The sequence below is a fragment of the Kogia breviceps genome, chromosome 15, assembly GCF_026419965.1.
Source record: "Kogia breviceps isolate mKogBre1 chromosome 15, mKogBre1 haplotype 1, whole genome shotgun sequence".
Classification (NCBI taxonomy): Eukaryota; Metazoa; Chordata; class Mammalia; order Artiodactyla; family Physeteridae; genus Kogia; species Kogia breviceps.
Window position 1 is genome coordinate 39524222 of NC_081324.1, and position 22364 is coordinate 39546585.

The 22364-nt window shown below is 46.2% G+C and overlaps 1 protein-coding gene across 7 annotated transcripts in view; it reads right to left on the bottom strand.

Annotated features, from left to right (window-relative positions):
- The window catches only part of FHOD3 (formin homology 2 domain containing 3), a 507955-nt gene that overhangs the window by 68405 nt on the left and 417186 nt on the right, over positions 1–22364 (bottom strand). For all 7 annotated transcript variants that reach the window (XM_059041316.2, XM_067016011.1, XM_067016010.1 and 4 more), the window contains 2 exons: positions 13656–13952; positions 4880–5760 (listed from right to left, as the gene is read on the bottom strand). In XM_059041316.2, coding sequence (XP_058897299.1) covers positions 4880–5760; positions 13656–13952 — 1178 coding nt within the window. The remainder of the gene's footprint in view (positions 1–4879; positions 5761–13655; positions 13953–22364) is intronic.

Below are 22364 nucleotides of genomic sequence, written 5' to 3' on the forward strand. Positions count from 1 at the left end.
AGCAAAGATCAATAAAACTAAAAGCTGGTGCTTTGAGAAGATAAACAAAATTGATAAACCATTAGCCACACTCATCAAGAAAAAGAGAGAGAGGATTCAAATCAATAAAATTAGAAATAAAAAGCAGAAGGTACAACAGACATTGCAGAAATACAAAGCATCCAAAGAGACTACTACAAGCTACTCTATGCCAATAAAATGAACAAACTGGAAGAAATGGACAAATTCTTAGAAAGTTATAACCTTCCAAGACTGAACCAGGAAGAAATAGAAAATATGAACAGACCAATCACAAGTAATGAAATTGAAACTGTGATTAAAAATCTTCCAACAAACAAAAGTCCAGCACCAGATGGCTTCACAGATGAATTCTAAGAAACATTTAGAGAAGAGTTAACACCCATCCCCCTCAAACTCTTCCAAAATATTGCAGAGGAAGGAACATTCCAAAACTCATTCTATGAGTTTTTACCATCACCCTGATACCAAAACCAGACAAAGATACTACAAAAAAGGAAAATTACAGACCAATATCACTCATGAATATAGATGCAAAAATCCTCAACAAAATACTAGCAAACAGAATCCAACAACACATTAAAAGGATCATACACCATGATCAAGTGGGATTTATCCCAGGGATGCAAGGATTCTTCAGTATATGCAAATCAATCACTCACCATATTAACAAATTGAAGAATAAAAACCATATGATCATCTCAATAGATTTAGAAAAAGCGTTTGACAAAATTCAACACCTATTTATGATAAAAACTCTCCAGAAAGTGGGCATAGAGGGAAACTACCTCAACATAATAAAGGGCATATACAACAAACCCACAGCCAAGATCATTCTCAGTGCTGAAAAACTGAAAGCATTTCCTCTAAGATCAGGAACAAGACAAGGGTGTCCACTCTCACCACTATTATTCAACATAGTTTTGGAAAGTCCTAGCCACGGCAATCAGAGAAGAAAAAGAAATAAAAGGAATACAAATTGGAAAAGAAGAAGTAAAACTGTCACTGTTTGCAGATGACATGATACTATACATAGAGAATCCTAAAGATGCCACCAGAAAACTACTAGAGCTAATCAATGAATTTGGTAAAGCTGCAGAATACAAAATTAATGCACTGAAATATCTTGCATTCCTATACACTAATGATGGAAAATCTGAAAGAGAAATTAAGGAAACACTCCCATTTACCATTGCAACAAAAAGAATAAAATACCTAGGAATAAACCTTCCTAGGGAGACAAAAGACTTGTATGCAGAAAACTATAAGACACTGATGAATGAAATTAAAGATGATACAAACAGATGGAGAGATATACCATGTTCTTGGATTGGAAGAATCAATATTGTGAAAATGATTATACTACTCAAAGCAATCTACAGAGTCAATGCAATCCCTATCAAATTACCAATGGCATTTTTTTACAGAACTAGAACAAAAAATCTTAAAATTTGTATGGAGACACAAAAGACCCTGAAGAGCCAAAGCAGTCCTGAGGGAAAAAACTGAGCTGGAGGAATCATCCTCCCTGACTTCAGACTATACTACAAAGCTACAGTAATCAAGACAGTATGGTACTGGCACAACAACAGAAATATAGATCAATGGAACAGGATAGAAAGCCCAGAGATAAACCCATGCTCCTATGCTCAACTAATCTATGACAAAGGAGGCAGGGATATACAATGGAGAAAAGACAGTCTCTTTAATAAGTGGTGCTGGGAAAACTGGACAGCTACATGTAAAAGAATGAAATTAGAACACTTCCTAACACCATACATGAAAATAAACTCAAAATGGATTAGAGACCTAAATGTAAGACTGGACACTATAAAACTCTTCCAGGAAAACATAGGCAGAACACTCTTTGACCTAAATCACAGCAGGATCTTTTTTGATCCACCTCCTAGAGTAATGGAAATAAAAACAAAAATAAACAAATGGGAACTAATGAAACTTATATTAATGCATATATGTGGAACCTAGAAAAATAGTACAAATGAACTGGTTTGCAGGGCAGAAATTGAGACACAGATGTAGAAAACAAACGTATGGACACCAAGAGGGTAAAGGAGGTGGGGGGGGGTGGGATGAATTGGAGATTGGGATTGACATATATACACTAATATGTATAAAAGGGATAACTAATAAGAAACTGTTGTATAAAAAAATCAATAAAATTCAAAAAACAAGCTGTATATATTATACATATATAAATATATATATATATCTCCTGCTTGGAGATAAAAGTAGATCCAGTTCCAGAAACTATTTGGAAAGGAAATCAAAAAGCACATCATCTGTCCTTATCATTTCCATTAAGTGGTCACCAGCCTTGGATCTGGCACATGAATCTTCAGAGGTAACTCGGTTGGTCATAACCATGCCCCGTAACTCTAGTCTGGTGTAAGTTTTCTGAGGGAAACTACAACCGATTGCCTTTGCTCTGTGCTGCCTTGTGAAGTCTATTTTATTTTTGATGCACTCTATTGCGTTTAATGAAAAACTTCTCATGAGCCAGAATTTGGAAGTGGCTGTTTACAGCTGAGTTTTATGAAAATCACAGTCAAGGATTAGAAACAGAAGTAAAATTGGTTGTACCTGTATGGGTAACATACACATAACAGGTTCAATGCTCCAGTTTGCATTCTCACCTTTTGTAACATTTATCAATTAACCCCTACTCACATTTCCTAGCCTCCCAAGATGGTCTCCTGGGTCCCATTGTAGAACATTCTGGAATCAGTTTGGTAAATTTTTCAATATATTACTTTTCCTCTTATGCTCTCACTTTATAAAAACTAGGCGAACATTTGTCCTTAAGCTGGGAAATAAGGGATTTTAAGAGATTGCCACCTACTTCAAGCAAGACTGGAACTTTGGGCTACTGAGAGGGTACCAACCAGGCTCTTATCACCGATCACAGTGGGATCAAGAGAAGGAGGCGGGGGAGGTGAACCCATTTTCTGTATTCTCAAGGAAGCTTTTAACTTTGCCATTTCCTTTGTAAAAATGAAGTCAGAAGTGCCTTCACTGCCAAACTGTTATTCTTCTCTTCTTCCCACCCCGAGTCAAGAGCCAGCCTCCCCATCAGCAACCTCTGAGGCTGCGGAGCAACCACGGAAAGCCCAGAGGGTGCAGGCAGCCAGGCGGGATGATGGAGACGGGCCAACCAGATCAGCGTGTTGGAGCATGAAGGGAGTGAGGGCACATCCTGGGTAACTCCCGGCCACCACATCTGCTGTTTCAACCCCGCCAGGCCAGTCTTCTTCTAGATGCCAGGTCTGACGGTAAGAATTGAAGGGGGCATGAGGGTGGCTCATCACCACACGTGACCAGTCCTGGGAAGTCAGGACACAGAGACACCAAGAGCAGGTGCCCAACGTCACTTCCCTTGGTGTCATTTTCTAGAGAGGACAAGAGGGGGTCTACTTCCAGTTGGAGAAGAGGACTGATGGCATGATTTTCTGTATTGGATCCTAGAAGTTTGATTTGTAAACAGGAGAAAACTTTAATTCTGACTTGGGGGTGGGGTGGGGTAGGGCTGGAAATGGTTTAGATTCACATCCTTGCTGGGACTGGGCAGAAATCATTGCGAGGGTAAAAGCCAACTCAGGAAGAGCAGCAGGTAGATCCAGACCACCAGGCACAGGTTTTAACAGGAAGTTGACCAGCTCCTGCCCTAGCCTTTCAGCATAACACAGTGGTGATAGGCGCTAACTCCATCACTCGGGTCCTCGCCTGAAGGACACTCCTGTCCTGAGGATGCTGTACATACTTTTTGATTCAAACTCAGTGCCCGACTGGCAGGTCAGGGAGCCCAACTCAGGCGTCTTTATACTCACCCAATACTATGTTAAATGAAGCAACCCATGGAGCTGGAATTAATTCACGATAATAAGTTCTTACATGTTTATACTTTACAAAGCGTTTTCTCTTACCCCTAGTTCCTGAGAAGATAGTCTTAAACCTGTTTTAAAACTGTAATATACCCAGAATCACAAGTTTTTTAAAAAAAAACAGTTCTTTAAGATATGTAAAGGAGACCCTATTAATGCAGTGAATTATGAGAAATAAAATCTGTATATCATGTAGCCTCTTCTTTCAGTGTTCATTAGCCATGACTTTACCTTTGATGTCCAGTAACTTCATGTACAGAGCTTTCCATTTATAAATGTGGATAGAATATCTCTGTTAAAAATGTCACAGCAGCAATGCCTACAGGGTTCTCAAACATCTATGAAAAATAAGAAATCTAGATACATGTGTAATGTTTACAGGATGCTAACTATATGGTTACTTGGAAATATCTAGATAGTTGCAGCATGCTGACTCAGCCAGGGGATTATCTGAAGAAATGCCACGCAGGTTACTAGCCTTTATGAAAGCACTGTGTGGTTACGGCTGAGGTTCAAACTACTACTATCTACCATAAACAACAAAGGTTAAGTGTGAATAAACACATCCCCGGGATGAAGTCGGTATGTTTGATTAATTAGCAAGCCTACTTTCCTCTAGAGAATGTCAACATCTGCTGTCAGGCCATACTAACATTCCCTGGGGTAACCCTTTTGTTTCTTCCTCGAGGTTACTGGGTTCTTTGAAAGCTATTTCGCCTGTTGGTGTTAGTAAGCTGCTGTCCACGTTAGCAATGAAGTGTCCCTTACGCATTTAGCTCACACCTAGCATGTGGCACTGAGAGTACTGTATTAAAGGTCAGATTTTTATACCAACTGCCTTTTTCAGCAAATAGCAAGAACAACATGAAGGGCATTTTATATACAACAAATCTCTCGAGCATTCTACCCAACAGCTGAAACTAACTCTGCAAATCAAAAGGCATGCTGGATGCTAGCGGTACCTTGGAGACGGCCAGTTCCTTCGATTTAGACTCAAACAGGTGCTCCAGCTTGGAAGTGTCCACCTTAATAGGTTCCAGTTTCGACCACAGGAATTCTCTGCAGCGGCCGTTGTTCTTACACGGCCACTCAAAAGGCCTCACTTCATTCCAGAACAGACGGATGGTTTTCTTTTTCTTGGTGAATGCTGGCTGACCCCTGGGTACCTGGGGCCACCCTAAGCCCTGAGGAGCACTGAATACTGGAGGAGGAGCCAATAAATTACCGGGGACTGGAGGGGGAGGCACGCCGTCCAGCAGGGGCGGAGGGGGAGGGGGCGGCAAACCGAGAAAGGTGGGCGGAGGTGGGGGAGGCAGCCCCGGGGCCTCCCTGTGACCCAGGTCCACGTCCAGGACATCGATGTCGTCCTCCTCCCCCAGGTCAGTGAAATCCATGTCTTGGATTCTGAGCTCCCGCGGATTGGCCATGAGTTGGTCCCAGATGTAGTCAGATTCCGTCTTGGGCTGTGCCGACGCCTTCTCCGTGACCTTGTCATTGGGCTCGGCGTCAGGGGAGATGGACCCTCTCCCTAGGTCCCCGCTGTTGAATTTCTCAGCAAAGGCTTTCACGCTGCCCCGATTGTCCAGACAGCCAACGTCCACCCTCCTGACGCTCTCATCCTGGGCCAGAGAGTTGGCCTGCAAGGTGGATATCCGGCTGGCCAGGCTGGCTACGGCCTCCGCCCCCTGCGCGGTCCTCGTGGTCTCGCCCTCCCCCTTCTCCTCATCATCCGTGGGCTTTCTGTTATGGGCATACAGCATGTCCAGCATGAACCGTTTGCTGGTAAGGATGTCGCCACACTGCTCATTTACACCGGCATCCTGAACACCCGCAGACCACAAACCTGAAAAGTTCACAGGAAAACAAAAAATGAGAACATGGCATGGGCCTCAATACTATGAGAAAAGCAACTACGCAACATATGGACATTGCACACGGAAGGATTCAGGAAGGCACAGAAATAAAGCAATTAGAGAGGAAGGTGGTCATGCCTGACAAGATTCTCTTGATCAGAAAGAGATGCTACATCAAAGAGCCAATGACCCACTCTAGGACCCAAGACTCTTGTAGGTATGACACTGCTTGTGGCTCTGGTCTAGGCTCATGGGAGAAATTTTCTCCACCTTTCCTGACCACCCATGACAGCTGGTCAGGACCCACCCAGGGTAACTAAGGGGCTTCTGCCCTAACTACACACAGGGAGGCAAGGAAATGCTCCCTCACCCATGGCAGATGTTGGAAAGGCTGTAGAGTTATCCCCCTTTCTCCCCCTACTCCACCTCTGCACCAGGGCAACCAAAGTGTCTGGAGAAATGCACAGACCATGCCATTGGTCACACTTTAAGTTCATGGCCACCAGTCTTCAGGTGATGCTGAATGGCGGTCCCATCTATGACCTCTCCTAGATGACTTTTCACACACCTCCACTCTCCTCTAGCATCCCCCACCCAGCTCATCCTCTGCAAGCATGGCCTTGTTTCCTGTTTCAAAAACTTAATAGACAAAGTCAGAGATCTTCCAGGGCCTCCATTCTGCCTCCACCCACCCACCTACACCTGAACCCTGACCATGGCCTCTGTCCTGTGACGCTGACAAACCATCCTCTTAGCGGGGGTCAACCGCTCCACTCGTGCATTTGGAAGCCACTCCAGCAATTCTCCATCCTGCATCTCCCATGCTCCCCCTACTAAGCCTTCCTACTGGCATATAAACATGGTATAATTTTACCCATTAAACAAAAACAGAAAACCTCACTTGATTCCACTTATCCCTCCACCTATAATCCAAATTTTCTCCTTTCTTTTAAAGGAAAGGTGCTTATAACAGTTGTTTTGCTATCTCCAATTTCTTCCTTTATTCTCTCTTGAACCCAGTCTAGTGAAGTTTTTGCTCCCTTTCAAAGATGCTCCTTTCCGGGTGACCGATGACCTTCCTGTTGCACTAGACTCAGCTGTCGCTCCCTCATCCTTGACTTATGTCCTTCACTTGGCCTCCCAGACATTGCACTCACTTGCTTTGCCTCCTTCTTTTTGGCTGCTCCTTCTCCATCTCCTGGGTTGGTTCCTCCTTGTCTTTAACATTTAAGTGTCCCTGGACCTCTTCTCTCCATCTACACTCACCTTCTTAGTCACCATCTCATTCAGTCTCAGGGCTTTAAATACCACCTTCTGCCCTTACTCCCATCCACTCACTGAAACTGCTCCTCCTGCAGTCATTTCCTACCTCAGACATGGCTACTTCACCCATCTTGCCGCCAATTCCAAAAGCCTCAGAGTCATCCTTGACTCTTATCCTGTTCTTTCACCCCACACAGCAGGGCATCCTGTTAGCTAAATCTTCATGTTACATCCAGAATCCAACCACTTTTCTCATCACCACTCCTGCCATGACCCCGGTCCGAACCAGCATGGTTTCTTGCTGACGGTAAGCTAGGGGAGCCCCTAGCTGGTCTCAGCTTCCACTCTTGTCCCTCTGAAGTCAGTTCTCAACACCACAGCCATGTGATGTGTTCCAACGTCCGACTGTATCTCTCTGCTTAAAGTCTTCTAATAGTGTCACATTTCACTGAGACAAAAAGCCAATGACCTGTCAATGTTCCCAAGCCATGTGTGATCCCACCTTAACTTTATTTCCTCTCCTACCACTGCCACCACCCCAGATATACACACATGAACCTCTTCAGCTACAGCAGCTCCTTGACATTCCTAGAACTCACCAGGCGTGATGTGATCCAGCCTCAGGATCTGTGCCCCTCCTGGGCCAAACCCGGGTAATCACACAGTTTGCTTCTCAACTTCCTTTGGGTCTTTGCTCAAATAGTATCTCCCCAGTGAAATCTTCCCCGATCACCTTATTTAAAATCGTGCAAACCTCCCTCTCCCTGCCAGTTTCATCCTTTCCTGCTTTATTTCCTACCCAAGCACTTCTTACTGTCTAATCTTCCACACATTTCCCTTTTTGATTTTACTGTTGCCTTTGCCCCATCACTGGAATGATTATCATTACTTGTTAAGCTGTGTTCCTCCTTGAAATGTAAACTCTATGAGAGCAGGGATTTGGGTTTGTTTTGTTCCCTGTTGTATCCCCAGTACCTAGGATGAATGAATGAATGCATGGTCACCAATGTTATCCCTCTGAATTTGCTTCCTAAGGGCCAGCAGGGCTGTGCAGTGGGCATTTCAGGATGTGAGTTCCATCAGATATCTAGGGCCTGTGTGGATACTTGTTTGGGGAGGGGGCAGAAGACCTAGGCCATGGACGTGAGCATCAGGAGCTTTCTTTCTACCAAAGAAGAGCCAGATAAACAGGCTGGGGGAGGACACTGGTCTCTCCCACATACCTGTGCCTTCATCTTAAGGAGGTATTTACTGGGGAAACACAGGCGCCCCCGGTGCTCCATCTTTTCCTGTGTAGCTTTGTCCTCGACAAAGCTACTGTTCTCCTCGACAGTGGCCTAAGCTCACCAAGCGACCAACACCAGAACAAGGAGCTCTTAAGCCCTCTTGTAGGTTGGTTTCACAAACAAAATCCACTTAAGCAATAACCACCATCAAAGAGAGAAGAGGTGGCATTTGAGGACACAATGGAAAAACTTCTACAGCTGGTCAGACAGTCCTGTAAATAGGGAAACTGCTTTGATGCCAGGAGGCTGCGGCAGATAAAGTGGCTGAGTCTCCGAACAGACTGCCTCACTCTCTCCATTTATTGGGAAATGTTGGCAGTTTCTTATTTTGGCAACAGGGAAAAGAGCATAATCAGGTAACATTTTGAATGCTGGTTTTCTCGTTTACATTCTTCATTCATTTAGGGCTTTTAAAAATCATTATGTAGGGTGCTTCTTTGTCCCTAGTAATTTCCTTTGCTCTGAAGTCTACTTTATCTGATATTAATTCAGCCACTCCAGCTTTTCTTTGATTAATGTTAGCATGATATCTTTTGCCAACTTTTAACTTTCCATCTGCCCATGGCATTACGTTTGAAATGAGTGTTGTATATGATAGCATGTAGTCGGGTTGTGTTTTTATACACTCAGCAAATCTCTGTCTTTTAATTGATATGTTAGGGCTTAAGTCTGCTGTTTTACTTGTTTTGTTTGATCTCTTTGTTTCAGTGTCTGTTTCTCCTTTCTTGGTGTTGGGTAGATTACTTGAACATTTTTTAGAATTTCAACATGATTCATTTAGAGTGTTTTTGAGTACATGGCTTCATGTAATTTTCTTAGTGGTTGCTCTAGGTATTACAATATATACACTAACTTATTTAGTCTATTGGTATTGATGTTTTATTACTTTGAAGTGTAGAAACCTTACTTCCACTTCGATCCCATTACCCTCCCACTTTTAAAAATACAATTGTCTTAAGTACTTCCTCTATATATACGGAACACCACATACCAAATGTAATTTTTGCTTCCACCATCAAATATGATTTAAGAAGCTCATGAGTAAAAAGAGAGCATTTTAAAATTTACCCCTATTTTTACCCATTCTGTTGTTCTTTTCTTTCTGGAGTCCCAAGCTGTCTTCTGTCATCATTTCCTTTCTGTTCGGAGAACTTCCTTTAGCCATTCTTCAAGGGTAGGTCTGCTAGTGTCAAATTCTCCTAGTTTTTCTTTAACTGAGAATGTCTTTACTTTCCCTGCATTGTTAAAGGCTACTTTTACTGTATATGTAATTCATGGTTGATATGGTTGATAGTTCTAGTCTTTTAGCACTTGCTGTACCCCTTCCTGCTGGCCTCCATGTTTCAGATGAGAAACCTGCTATCCTTTGAATTGCTGTTCCTCTATAGGTACCACCTCATTTCTTTCTTTCCAAAAAATGTTTTTTTGGTTTTTAGTTTTCAGAAGTTTGTCATTTGTCTTGGTGCAGATTTCTTTGGATTTATCCTTGTTAGAATTTGCTCAGCTTCTTAAATCTGTAGATTTATACCTTTTGCCACACTTGGGAAATATTCAGCCATTATTTCCTCAAATATCTTTCCACACTGCACTCTCTCTCCTCTTATTCTCAGACTCGGATGAAATGAATGTTAGTTTTATTGATATAATCCCATAGGTCCCTGAGGCTCTGTTCATTTTTAGTCTATTTTTTTCTCTGTTATTCAGATTTGGTGATTTCTACTGATCTGTTTTCAAGTACACTGATTATTTTCTTTGTTGTCTCCAATCAACTATAAAGCATGTCAAATATTTTATTTCAGTTACCGTATTTTCCAGTTCTATAATTTCCCTTGGGCTCTTTTTTAATATCTCCTATTTCTTTGCTAAGATTATTTTTCATGTATTTCCTGAGCCCTGAGTGTTTGTAACTGTCCACTGAAGCATTATTATGATGACTGCTTTAAAATTTTTGACAGATAATTCCAGCATCTGATTCATCTCAGTGTTGGCACCTGTGGATGGTCTTTTCTCATTCAAGATGTGATTGCCCTACTTCTTGATATGATGAGTAATTTTCGATTGTATCCTAGATATTTTCGGTATCATCTGATAGACTCTGGATAATATTTAATCTTCTCTTTTAGCAGGTAGTCACCCTTTTGGGGTGTAGCATACAGGGCTTGCTGCAGGTAGATGTTCAGCTCCCTGCTGGGTCTCACTGTCACCACCCAGGAAGAGGGCTGACTCACATTCCCTCACTGCAGATGGGTAGGGTGGAGGTTCAGCGCCCCCTTGACCCCACCAGCATCTTCCCACCTCCAAGTGAGGTGAAGGCTCAGCTTCCCACCAGTCCCCACTGATACTGGCTTGGGGAGAACAGAGTGCAGACCAGTCCCACCTCCAACCACATCATTCTACCTTGTTTATACCGGATTGGGATGGAAGCTCAGCTCTCCGCTGTGTCCCCATCAGCATCAGGGACAAGGAGGGTGGTGGTGGGGACAGAGAATGCTATTAGTCCCCTCTCCACTCCTCATTAAGTCTGGCTCCTTCTGGGTGGGGGTGAAGGCTCAGATCCCCACAGGACCCCACAGACACTACTCCGTTGGAGGAACTGGGACCCACTTGCTTCTCCCCTTCAGGGGATAGACTGAGCTCCCCGTTAGGCCAACACTACCCCAGCAGGGGAACTGGAGCACTACCTGCTTCTATTGGGCAGGGGATAGAAGACTGACTCCCTTCTGAGTCCTCTGACACCACAGGGTTGAGGAGGGGAGGGAACTGCAGAATTGTCACTCCAATTTCCATGGGGGTGCTGTATAAAAGGCCACCTCCTCTTCAGTCTCACTGAAACCACTGGGTTAGGGGGAGAGGTGGGACAGTGGCAAATTTTCCATTAGACCTTATTTAGGATAGAGCACTTATTAACAGCAGAAAAGATTTTCTGTTCTGTTAGGCAACGCCTTTCCCAATCCTTTGGCTAAGGGAATCAGCTTTCCTTGAAGCTTCACTGCCATGTCGTTCAAGTCCAAAGGCTCCTAGGCAGTCTGCTTCCTTCTTTCTGCCTTTCAGAGTCCTCCTATGATTGGTTGTTCTGTTACATCCAGGGTGTTGGTATTTTAGTTGTAAAAGGGAGGACCTGGGAGCAATGGGGGAGTCTCCATCTTAGCCAGATTCATTCATTTATTCATCAGTGGTTTTATGAGCCCCTACTATGTTCTGGGCACCCAGCTAGGAAGTAAGAACTCACAATGGATAAGACAGACATCCCCATCCTCACAAAGCTTACATTCAAATAGAGACAAAGGACACTTATACAAGTAACTACAACAAAGTGTGATGAATGCTACAGTAAAGCCTCTCACTCTAATGCCAGGGAGTGGAACACATGAAAACAAAGAAAAATAAAACCACACATCTGTAATAAGTTGGGTCTCTTTCAAGTCGTACAAATTCATTCTCAAATAATGGGTTACAGCCATTATAAATAAGACTGGGAATCATTTTGATTGCCTTTGTGATTTAATTGAGAAGATTCTGAAAAGCAAAAGCTATGGTGACAGAGCTTCTCTGTCTCCACAGCTGCTGGTGTGCCCATGAGCAGTGCGATTTTTTAGGAGCCAATAAGCTACAACAAATAAACATGGTCACATCTCTTAACAGCACCAGACTGAAGCAGAAAAGTCACTGCAAAGCTCCAATTCCTGGACACTACCAGTTTTTGGTAGAAAGTCAATGGTTCTTCACTGGGAGCAGAGTGTCCATTTTTGGAAAGTTGTCCTTATTTGTAAGGATATTGGGCAATCTGATCCAAGAAAGTTCTCTTCCCCGGCTTATTTTTACTAATCTAACTTGTTTATATGTTTTAGGCCTGTTAAACCTAGTTATGATGAATAATACTTAAAGCTACTCATAATAGACTAAAACATGATTTGAGGCCAAATGATCAAGAAGACTTACCCGACACCCTGTACTGTGACCATAATTACATTAAATGTGAATAACAACAAGTAGAATTTGAGAGTGTAACTGTAATCTGACTTTGAAAGAAATTTAGTATCAATATACATAATCCTTTTAGCACATACATCTTCAACCAGACACAAGATTTTCAATGCGATAATTCCTAAGACAAAGTACTTTTTAAGTCCTCCTTTTTCACTGTATAATGGTGACCAGTGATATATAGAATAAAATCTAATAATATAACTGTGAAAACTCAAATATTAACTATTTAGACTAAGCCATTGATTGACAGGTCTCCTAGGAGACATTATGGCTTCTTTCATTCATTCAATCTTTGTTCACTCATCCAGGCTTCAAGAACAATGTATTCTTAATCTGTGAACTAACACATCTTGCCTGGGTCATGCCACTGATTGGCAGGCCCTTGCAGCTGCCGTTTGGGCCTAAGATGTAAGTTCCTTGAGTCTGTGTCACTGGGTATCCTTAATGAAGCCTGGCCCATAAGACATGCCTTCACTGGTGAGGAGAGTCAGTTGAAAGAGGTGGCTTCCTGCCACCCTGACAGTGCACAGGTCATGGGTAGGGAAACCAACTCCATGGTGTCACATATGAATCATAATTCAAATGATTATTTGAATCGTTTACCATTTCTAGAACCCTCTGTGGCACCCTCCCCAAGTCCCTAATGAGGACGAACATTCCATTTGATCCCTAAACATAAAGTCACCATTAAACAGGTGAAACTGAACGAGTATCGGGGATAACACCAAAAAGGTATGATTCCATAAGAAAAACCACATACTTAGTATCTAAGAAAAGAGTGGTCCTGAGCATATTGTAGAAAATTACCTAAATTACATACATTCCAGCTGAGCACATCAAATTGATCTCTGCATGCTGTGAACTGGCAGTTTTTTAAAGTACTCATATGATTCATTTTACCAAATCTGCTCTGGTCTGAAATGTTCAGTCATAGTGGCTTAACATACTTCCTTGCAAAAACTCTTTCAAGGGAGTAGATAACAACATGACATGTCTCTACATTTAAATCAGAAAAAAGCCACACTTACTACTCACAATTAAACAGTTAGAAGGAAATGAGGAATTTCTCTTCTGGGGTTTGTTCCTCAGGAAAAGTCCCCTGTCGCCCTCATTATCAGGCCCTTTTCCCAGCTGTAGAAGTGACAGTGCAGCCTTGTGGCAGAGGCCCGGGGCCCTTCTGCAGGGCAGGAAGCTGCTGGCTGGCTGAGTGGGGCCACACCCCCCTCCAGACATGGGGGGACAGTCTGGGGAGCGAGCTGGACCAGCCGGTCAGCTCAGAGGCCAGCAAACCAGGTCCCCTGCCCCGGGGTTCCCTGGGATGCGTTCACGGGGAAAGGGGGCCTCCTTACCGGTCCCCCTGTCCCGAGAGCGCTTGTCCTCCTTGTCCTCCCTCTCCAACGTGCTGCTGGAGGACGAGACGCTGGAGGCCGAGCAGTTGTCCCGCTCGTTCACTGCCTCGTTCTGCTGCTCCTTCTCGCTCAGGGAGGCTCGCTCTTCAGGCTCTGGCTCCAGGGCCCGCTCCACCTCGCTCTCTGCTCCCGCGTGGGCAGGGGCTAGCTCCTGGCTGGCCTCACCGGCCACCCGTCCCACCTCTGCCTCTGCCTCTGCTTCCGCCTCTGGTTCGGGCTCAGGATCCCCGGTGCTCGCTGGGGGGAGATAACAGTGGAGATTATGAGCAGGACAGGAATTTCTTGGAAGCGTCGAGTGAGGGTGAGATTGAACATGAGGCTGATTTCTCCGTACTGTCTGAGGCACGCAGAATTCTAAACTGGCCCCTGAGATTCCCGTCCCCTGGTTATTCAGTCAAACACAGACTGAGGCACTGCAGGGAAGGGGCCGTGCAGCTGGTGTTCACGTCTCAAGTCTCTTGACCTTAAGATACGGAGATTATCCAGGTAGGCCTGATCTAACCTGGTGAGCCTTTTAAAAGCAGTGTTTTCTGGTTAGCATCAGAAAAGGATGTCAGAGATTAGAAGCACAAGAAGTATTTGATGAAGTACTTCCCTGGTGGCTTAGTGGTTAAGAATCTGCCTGCCAATGCAGGTGACACGGGTTCGATCCCTGGTCTGGGAAGATGCCACATGCCGCGGAGCGACTAAGCCCGTGCACTACAGCTACTGAGCCTGTGCTCTAGAGCCCACAAGCCACAACTACTGAGCCCGTGCGCCACAACTACTAAAGCCTGTGTGCCTAGAGCCCGTGCTCTGCAACGAGAAGCCACCGCAATGAGAAGCACATTCATTGCAACAGAGAGTAGCCCGGGGCTTCCCTGGTGGCGCAGTGGTTGAGAGTCCGCCTGCCAATGCAGGGGATACAGGTTCGTGCCCCGGTCCGGGAAGATCCCACATGCCGTGGAGCAGCTGGGCCCGTGAGCCATGGCCGCTGAGGCTGCGCGTCCGGAGCCTGTGCTCCGCAACAGGAGAGGCCACAACAGTGGGAGGCCCGCATAGCAGGAAAAAAAAAAAAAAGAGTAGCCCCAACCTGCTGCAACTAGAGAAAGCCCGTGCACAGCAACGAAGACCCAATGCAGCTAAAAATAACTAAAATAAATAAATTTATTTTTTTAAAAAGTATTTGACGCATCAGTGCTGGTTTTAAAGATGGAGGGGGCCATGTGACAAGGAATGTGGTGGCCTCTAGAAGCTGAGAATGACTCCTGGCCAACAGCCAGCGAGGACCTGCAAGCACAAGAAACTGAATTCTGCCAATGACCCGAATGAACCTGGAGACAGACTCTTGCCAGGGCCTCCCGATAAGAGCCCAGCCAGCCACAACCTTGATTGTGGCCTTGTTATACCCCTGGCTGAGAACCCAGTTAGCCATGCTGGGCTTCTGACCTATGGAAACTGTGAGATAATATAAATGGATGCTGTTTTGAACAGCTATGTTTGTGGTAACTTGTTACACAGCAATAGCAAACTAATACATGATCCCTTTGCCTCTTCAGGGAAAGAGGAAAAATGTCCATGGTGAATCAAGCTGATAAGCAAAGAGCAGCCTGATGTTCTATCAGTGGCTAAACCAATGAGGTCCATCACCCTTTGCTTGAATTATGTTTGCTCATAATGTGAAGTTATTCCATACACTTGAAAGTTACTTAGAAGAATCACTCACGGACACAGAACTCTCTGTAAAGCTGTCAAGGCTGGAGATTTGCTGCTCAGGCTCCACGGGTGTCCCCTAGGAAGCAGGGAAATGGCACAGTCTGCCGTATGCATGTTTTTGCTGAGCAACCCTCTCAGGTGTGAGCTGTGAATGGGTAGCAAAATGATTGGGAATTTTTTTTTTAAAGTCATCTGTGAAGGCCAGAGGAGGACGAGTCACTCCTGAGGGTCTGACCCTCATGGCTTGGCAGAGCCACATTGCTGGAATCCTGGCAGTGCCACCAAGAGCATGTGCTCCAGCCCTACGTACATACTGCTTGAAGCAATAGAGATTCAGGCAGGATCGGTGCAGGTAAGGGGCCTGCCCTGACCCTATAAGAACAGGCAAATCAGAGGGCTCTCTCTTTGTGGAGATATCCTGCCAGCTCAGGTGAGCAGGGATGGCTGGCAATGGTGTGCCTAGAGCAGGTCTCCCAGCAGGCCAGGCAATGGCATTACCATGGGAGAGCAAAGCTCAGGCCTCATTGGGCAGGGGGCCCAGCTGCCCTCAGCATCCCAGCAAGAAGTCATTCTGCCAGGACTCACTGGGTCCAGAACCCCCGCCCCTCACCTGCTCTCAGGCTGCCTTCCTCAGAGGATGAGTATGGGAATTGTGGGGGGAGAGAGGGAGGCAGGGTAGAGAATGAAATGCCAGCCTCTCCTTACAGCCTGGGTAACTTCCAACCTCCACACGGAAGAAATCCTCCTCCGCGGGAACCGCCCCAGTGCCCTTCAGGTAGGAACTGGGTGTAGACGACAGAGGGACTTCTGCCTGCCCGGGCTTGATGACACATTGTACGTCTTCTGTTGGGGACTCCAGCCTAGTACAGGCACCTGCTTCCTGGGGAGAACAGGGGAAATGAGGACGGGGTGGCAAAGGCCCTCTGCTGTCTGCTGGGTGTCCTTGCTGGGTATCCCCAAGAGGGATGGTTTTGGAACCGGTGATAAGAGAGCAAAGTTTCCAGGCTGAGATGCACTGGCTGGCAGTAGCAGGAGGAAATCAAAGGGCACACGACTGTGAACCCACGTGCTCAAGATGGGTGTGTCAGGCATTCTTCCTTCCTTTCTTCTTCCCTTCCTTCATTTATTTATTTAGGCTGCGTTGGGTCTTCATTGCTGCTCATGGGCTTTCTCTAGTTGCGGCGAGCAGGGGCTACTCTTCATTGCGGTGCGCGGGCTTCTCAATGCGGTGGCTTCTCTTGTTGCGGAACTCGGGCTCCAGGCGTGCGGCCTTCAGTAGTTGCGGCACATGGGCTCAGTAGTTGTGGCACACGGGCTTAGTTGCTCCGTGGCATGTGGGATCTTCCCGGACCAGGGCTCAAACCCATGTCCCCTGCATTGGCAGGCAGATTCTTAACCACTGCGCCACCAGGGAAGTCCCAGGCATTCTTCCTTAAAAGCAAAAACCAGGCTGGGTACAGGGAAAGAGTGAAAAAACCTTTGAGAAAAATTCCCTTTGGTGCTGAGGGACTTTTTACGGTATTTCTTTTTCATTTGATAATAGAGCATTTAGCAAAGAGAAACAGAACCCCATCGTTTTACTAGCACGGCAAAAGCATCGTTTTAGCAACAGCAGTGTCATCGTTTGGTTGACAGAAAGCATATGTTCTTGCACACATTTACTTCAGAATAGCCACATCAAAACGAGAATGTGTTTCCAACAGCCTAGCATGTGGCGTGCATTTAAGTTTTAATTGGTGAGCATATGGCAAAACTGGCAAGGGTGCCTCTGTGGGGCTTTATCACTGACGGGGAGATGGGTGCAGTTGGTTGCCATCAGCCTGAGTCTACTCATCATCCCCAGGAGACTGGCAGACAAAGCAGGAAGGATCCACAATTTGATGGGTGCTTGACTCCAGCCTACATGCATGTTTCCTTCCACTTCAGCAGTGACTCTGGCCCCTGATCAGCCAGTGGTTACAGGGACAAGTGAGGCAATGGACATGCAAGCTCTAGAAAGCCACACATTCTTGGGAATAAATAGTGTAATTTCATCCCCCTACGTTCCAGCCTTACTTCCTGGAGTCAGACATTCAAATGTGTGATCCGACCGCTGGGGTAGTTTCTCTCTTTCATCACTGCTGGGGAGGAAATCATCTCCAAAACTACCTCCTGACCAGAATGCAGGCTCAGGGTCCACAAGGCCTCACTGCAAATCTGCGGTGTGTGAAGCTGTTCTAATCGTGAACAAATGAAATAAAATTCACACACATTCGAGTCAAGCCAAGCCACCAAAGATGGAGAATGGAGCTGATAGAGAGCAAACACGCATCGCTGCTCATTCCTTGACACCCTCTGCACTGAATACACCGGGCGACACATGTGTCAAGGGCACAACACACACCCCTGCTTTCAGAGGGCTCACCACTTGGCTCATGACACAGGACATAAAATCCCATCAATGGGGGTCACGGTGGTACGTGGCCAGGCACCCAAGTGAGGGCCCTGGGTACCAAGTAGCAGGGAGTCCCTGGAAAGGACCCACAGCTGAGCCCTCCTCGAGCTGTGTTAATCAAACACAGGAAAGACAAGGCACAAGTTCTCTGGGGACCAAGACTCTGCCTTCCTCTCATGTCCAAGGGCCCCCAGTGTGGCCTTGGGGCCAGCATCTTCTCACAAAGTTCTCATGGACACTTAGGAAACACTGTGAGACTACACACTGAACTCCTGAACATTTCTGCCCGCCTTCCTATTCTCTTTCATCAGGACCTCGGTCACCAGCAGTCCCCTCCACATACTCACAACCATTCCTTCTGGGTCATTGCCCTAAGCCACACCAGCTGCCCTCTCAGCAGACCTGGGAAAAAGTATCATCTACCCTTGCCGAGTCCCCTGGAAATAGGAGGGCCCATGAAAGTCTGCAGGAAAAGTCCTCAAGGGAGCTAAGATATCTGTCAATACCGAGGGATGAAAATTGCTCACAACTTCTCACTGATACCCAACAACAGTACCAGTGGTGAGAGGCACATGGACACACAAGACAGACCCAGCTCTTGTTGTCATGGAGGTTACCGGGATGCTAAGAGATCCTACATGTCACCCGTGGCCTCAGCACAGCAAAGGTGGGCAAACCCTAACACCAGCGGACACAGGGAAATCCCAGCCCCTCAGCTCCCACCAGACACAATAAAAAACATTTATAAACATGATGGATATTCTAAGAGCAAATTCATGTTGCCCTGGGAAGGTCTGGCAAGGGTTTTTGCAAAGCCTAGGACGGGTCATGAGTCTCTGTGCCAAAAGGACATTTAAGCAGAGTCTCCAAGGATGAAAAGGAGTTCAAGAGGGAAACCTGGACACAAATGTTCTGGGCAGAAGGAAAGAGCACGTGCAGCCGGGAGCACAGGGTGAGGAGGAGGAATGAAAGCTGTCTGGCGGCAGTGGCTGGGGCAACGGGCCTCATAAGGTGAGTTAAGGATCCGGGGCTTTACACGAAGGGCAGTGATGACTGCTTCACGGAGAGACAGGGCACATTTCACTTTGTCTGAGAGGACCCCTGACTATACCCAAATCACAGGCAAACCACACTTCCGGCTGGGACACCTGAGATGGGCCGGTAGCTTCAGAGGAGGCTCTTAGTCAGTGTTGGGTGAACATTCGGGAAGCAAACCCCGCAGACAAAGAGACTGAGGAGGAAGAGGTGAATGCCAGTCAGGGGGCCTCAAAAGAGGAAGAAAATGAATAAATGGCATCAGTGGAAGAACACATGGGCAAGTGACAGAGATTCTGGACAGTGGGAAGAAGTTTTCCATCCCAGGATCCCCTGGAGGAAGCAGTGTGTTTGCATCCGAGAAGAGCAGGCCTGTGGCCCCCTTTGGGGTGCTGTTCCTGAGCCCTGCACACCAACTCTCTACTAAACCCTCAGACCCTTCTGTGGGGAGGGGTCTCTTACCGCCCTCAGAAAGCTAAGGCAGGGAGGGAACAGCGAAGGCATAGGCCCAGGTGCCCAACAGCCCTTCTCCCCACGGTGGGTGCGAGCTTGGAAGTGAAATGAGGACATGGCAAGAAATGCCTGGCAACATAGAAGGCGTCCAGAACTGGGATCTGTCTTGCTGGACCACAGCCTGAGAGAGAAGACTGATGGGATCTTGGCATTGACAGAACATACTTAGCAAAGGCCAGAAAAATGTATTTGGCCAGAACCTGCACTGACCTGATTCAGAGAACTTTAAACTAAAGTTTAAGGTTGGAGGTGGGGGAGTATAAGGGAGGAGAGAAAAAACCCAACAAAACAAAATTAAACTGTATAAAAGGATATGGTAAGGGATAACTCATGGAATGTGGAAGATATAACAGGAAGGAAGAGGTCCATGGTATATTCAGAAGGAAGTAACAAGGAACCTGGCTGCTGCCAGCCTGTGGGGAAGGACCCATAACCTGAACACGGCCACTAAAGGGAATTCTTTATCCAAAGGAAATCGACATTACAGGAGAGAGAGGCTGGGGAGCCAGGGTAGGAGCCCATCAACGTGAGAACCACAGTGAAAGAGGGAAAACCTAAGTGTGCTTGTTGAGAGAATAAAAAAGGGTGCCCCGTCTGATGACTGGGACGTCCCTCATGGAGATCACAACACTGGTGTGAGAAGACGAAAGAGCAGGCCTTGAGGATTTCAGCTCATCCCCTGTTCCAAGTCAGCCGGGGCAGACATTGACTCAGACTAGCTAGTTCTTTGTCCCTTTAAAAGCCCAGCACCAACTTCTCATCTGATCCGCAAAATCTTACTCGACATCCGGCCCCGTTTGGCCTTAAGTGAAGTAAAACTAAATGCTACCGTCTATAGAGTGCCTTCAACACACTGGTGCCGTCCTAGGAACTATAGACATGTCACACTATTTAATTCTCAGGCCAACAATATGAAGATTAATATTCCCACGTGAGAAATGAGGAATGATGTTCGGAGAGGTTAAGTAACTTGTCCAGGGCTACACAGCATACTGAATACTCTCGGCCTGCTCTCCTAGACCCATTCTTTGTGCTGCTTTGTGCCCTGGGAGGCTGGTCTCTGCAGAGTTTGCGTTCCCTCTCACTTTCAGACGGGTTGGCCCCGGGAGGTACCTGAGAAGCTAGGAGGAAGGAGAGGCTGGCGTATTTATGTTCCTGCTCTCTGTATGGGGGGCCACTTTGGCAGAAAGTGTCAGGCCAGCTTTTCTGTCCCCAGGGCTCCCTCCCAAGGCTACAGCTCTTACCAAGTCTTAGCTGTTCACTAAGTTTTTCCAGGCCTGGAGGCAGAAACAGTGTTGGCAGTTTCCCACTGCTGCTAGTCTCTGGGTGCTTCCCTGCCCTCTGATGGTCCCGCGACCCTCTCCACACCTCTGCAAACCGTCCCTTCACTGCCTGCCTGCGGGCACCCTCTGAGCATGCGCTATCTACTTCCAACAGAACCTTGCTGATGAGCAGAGCTGGGATTTGAACTTGGATTGGCCTGATAGAAAAGCCTGGGCTGGGGGCTTCCCTGGTGGCGCAGTGGTTGAGAGTCCGCCTGCTGATGCAGGGGACACGGGTTTGTGCCCCAGTCCGGGAGGATCCCACATGCCGCGGAGCGGGTGGGCCCGTGAGCCATGGCCGCTGAGCCTGCGCGTCCGGAGCCTGTGCTCCGCAACGGGAGAGGCCACAACAGTGAGAGGCCCGCGTACCATACACACACAAAAAAGAAAAGCCTGGGCTGTTAATCATGATGTTTTATACTGTGCGGTGGGTGACTTAAGCCACAAAGGACAAGTATATAATCATTCCTGAAAGAACAAAACAACACAAAACAAAAAGTGGGCACAAATGTTCCAGCTCTGCTTTCATCAATGTCCCTGACAGCTGAGTCCAGAGTGTCCAACTGGAATCTCCTGTCATGCAATTTTTCTTTGAAGAGATAAATTGCTGGTAGAAAGATCTGAACTTAATAAGTCTTTGGGTGGCTTCAATTGATTTCAGTCTGTGATGGTGTCTCGATGACTTTGCCAGGACTTGGCTTTCTGGCAGGTCTTATGAAACTGAGGGCTGGGCCAGCCAGTTCTATAATAGTTGCTCCAAACTGTGTAGATTCCAGGGACCTCCCCCGTTCAGAGCTAATAACTAACACCATCGACTTTAAACTTGTGGTTTAATCATATAAATGTGAAAAAGGTCCCATGAGATGAAGCTCACAACTTTGAAAATTCTTTAGATTTTGCTCTTGGTGTTGGGCCAATTCTTGCTAAGCTGTTCACTCAGATTCACTCTAGAGCAGGATTTCTCAGACTCAGTACTTTGGATATTTGGGGTCAGATAAGTCTTTGTTGTGGGTGGCACTGTATCCTATTATTCTGTGCATTATGGGATATATAGCAGCATTCCTGGCTTCCACCCACTGGAGGCCAATACCACTTCCTCCCCAGTTGTGACAACCAAAAATGTCTTCAGATGCTACCAAATGTCCCCTGGGAGCAAAAAAATCACTCCTGGTTGAGAATCACTGCTCTACAGGAATAGTTTCATTAGGATGGGCACAAATTCAGCCTACTTCAGCTTTCCAAAAAGACACTACCTGCAAAATACTGATTCATGGGTCTAATGAGTTTGTATGCCTTTAAAATTAAGCCCAGCTCTGTCTCAAAATTAGAGCTAGATCCTCCAAACAGGTTCAGGCCTAAGCCACCTCTTAAGATGAAAACCATATATGGTCAAAATTACCTTCAAAAGTCCTTTTGGAAGATGCCACCTTGTAGGATCCCACACCCACCCTAAGAGTTCTGACAATCCAGGTTTTCACTGAGCTTCAGTGCAACGGTGTAAGAAGTCCTGGGCTTATAGTCACGGGCCATGTTATCTCCAAATACAGGTCCTTAAACTCTTAAATCACACTGGGTGCAGCAAGTTGTTCAAATGACAAGACGCACATGAGAGTCAGGAATGGCTCAAGAAAAAAACAGATCCATGGCCCT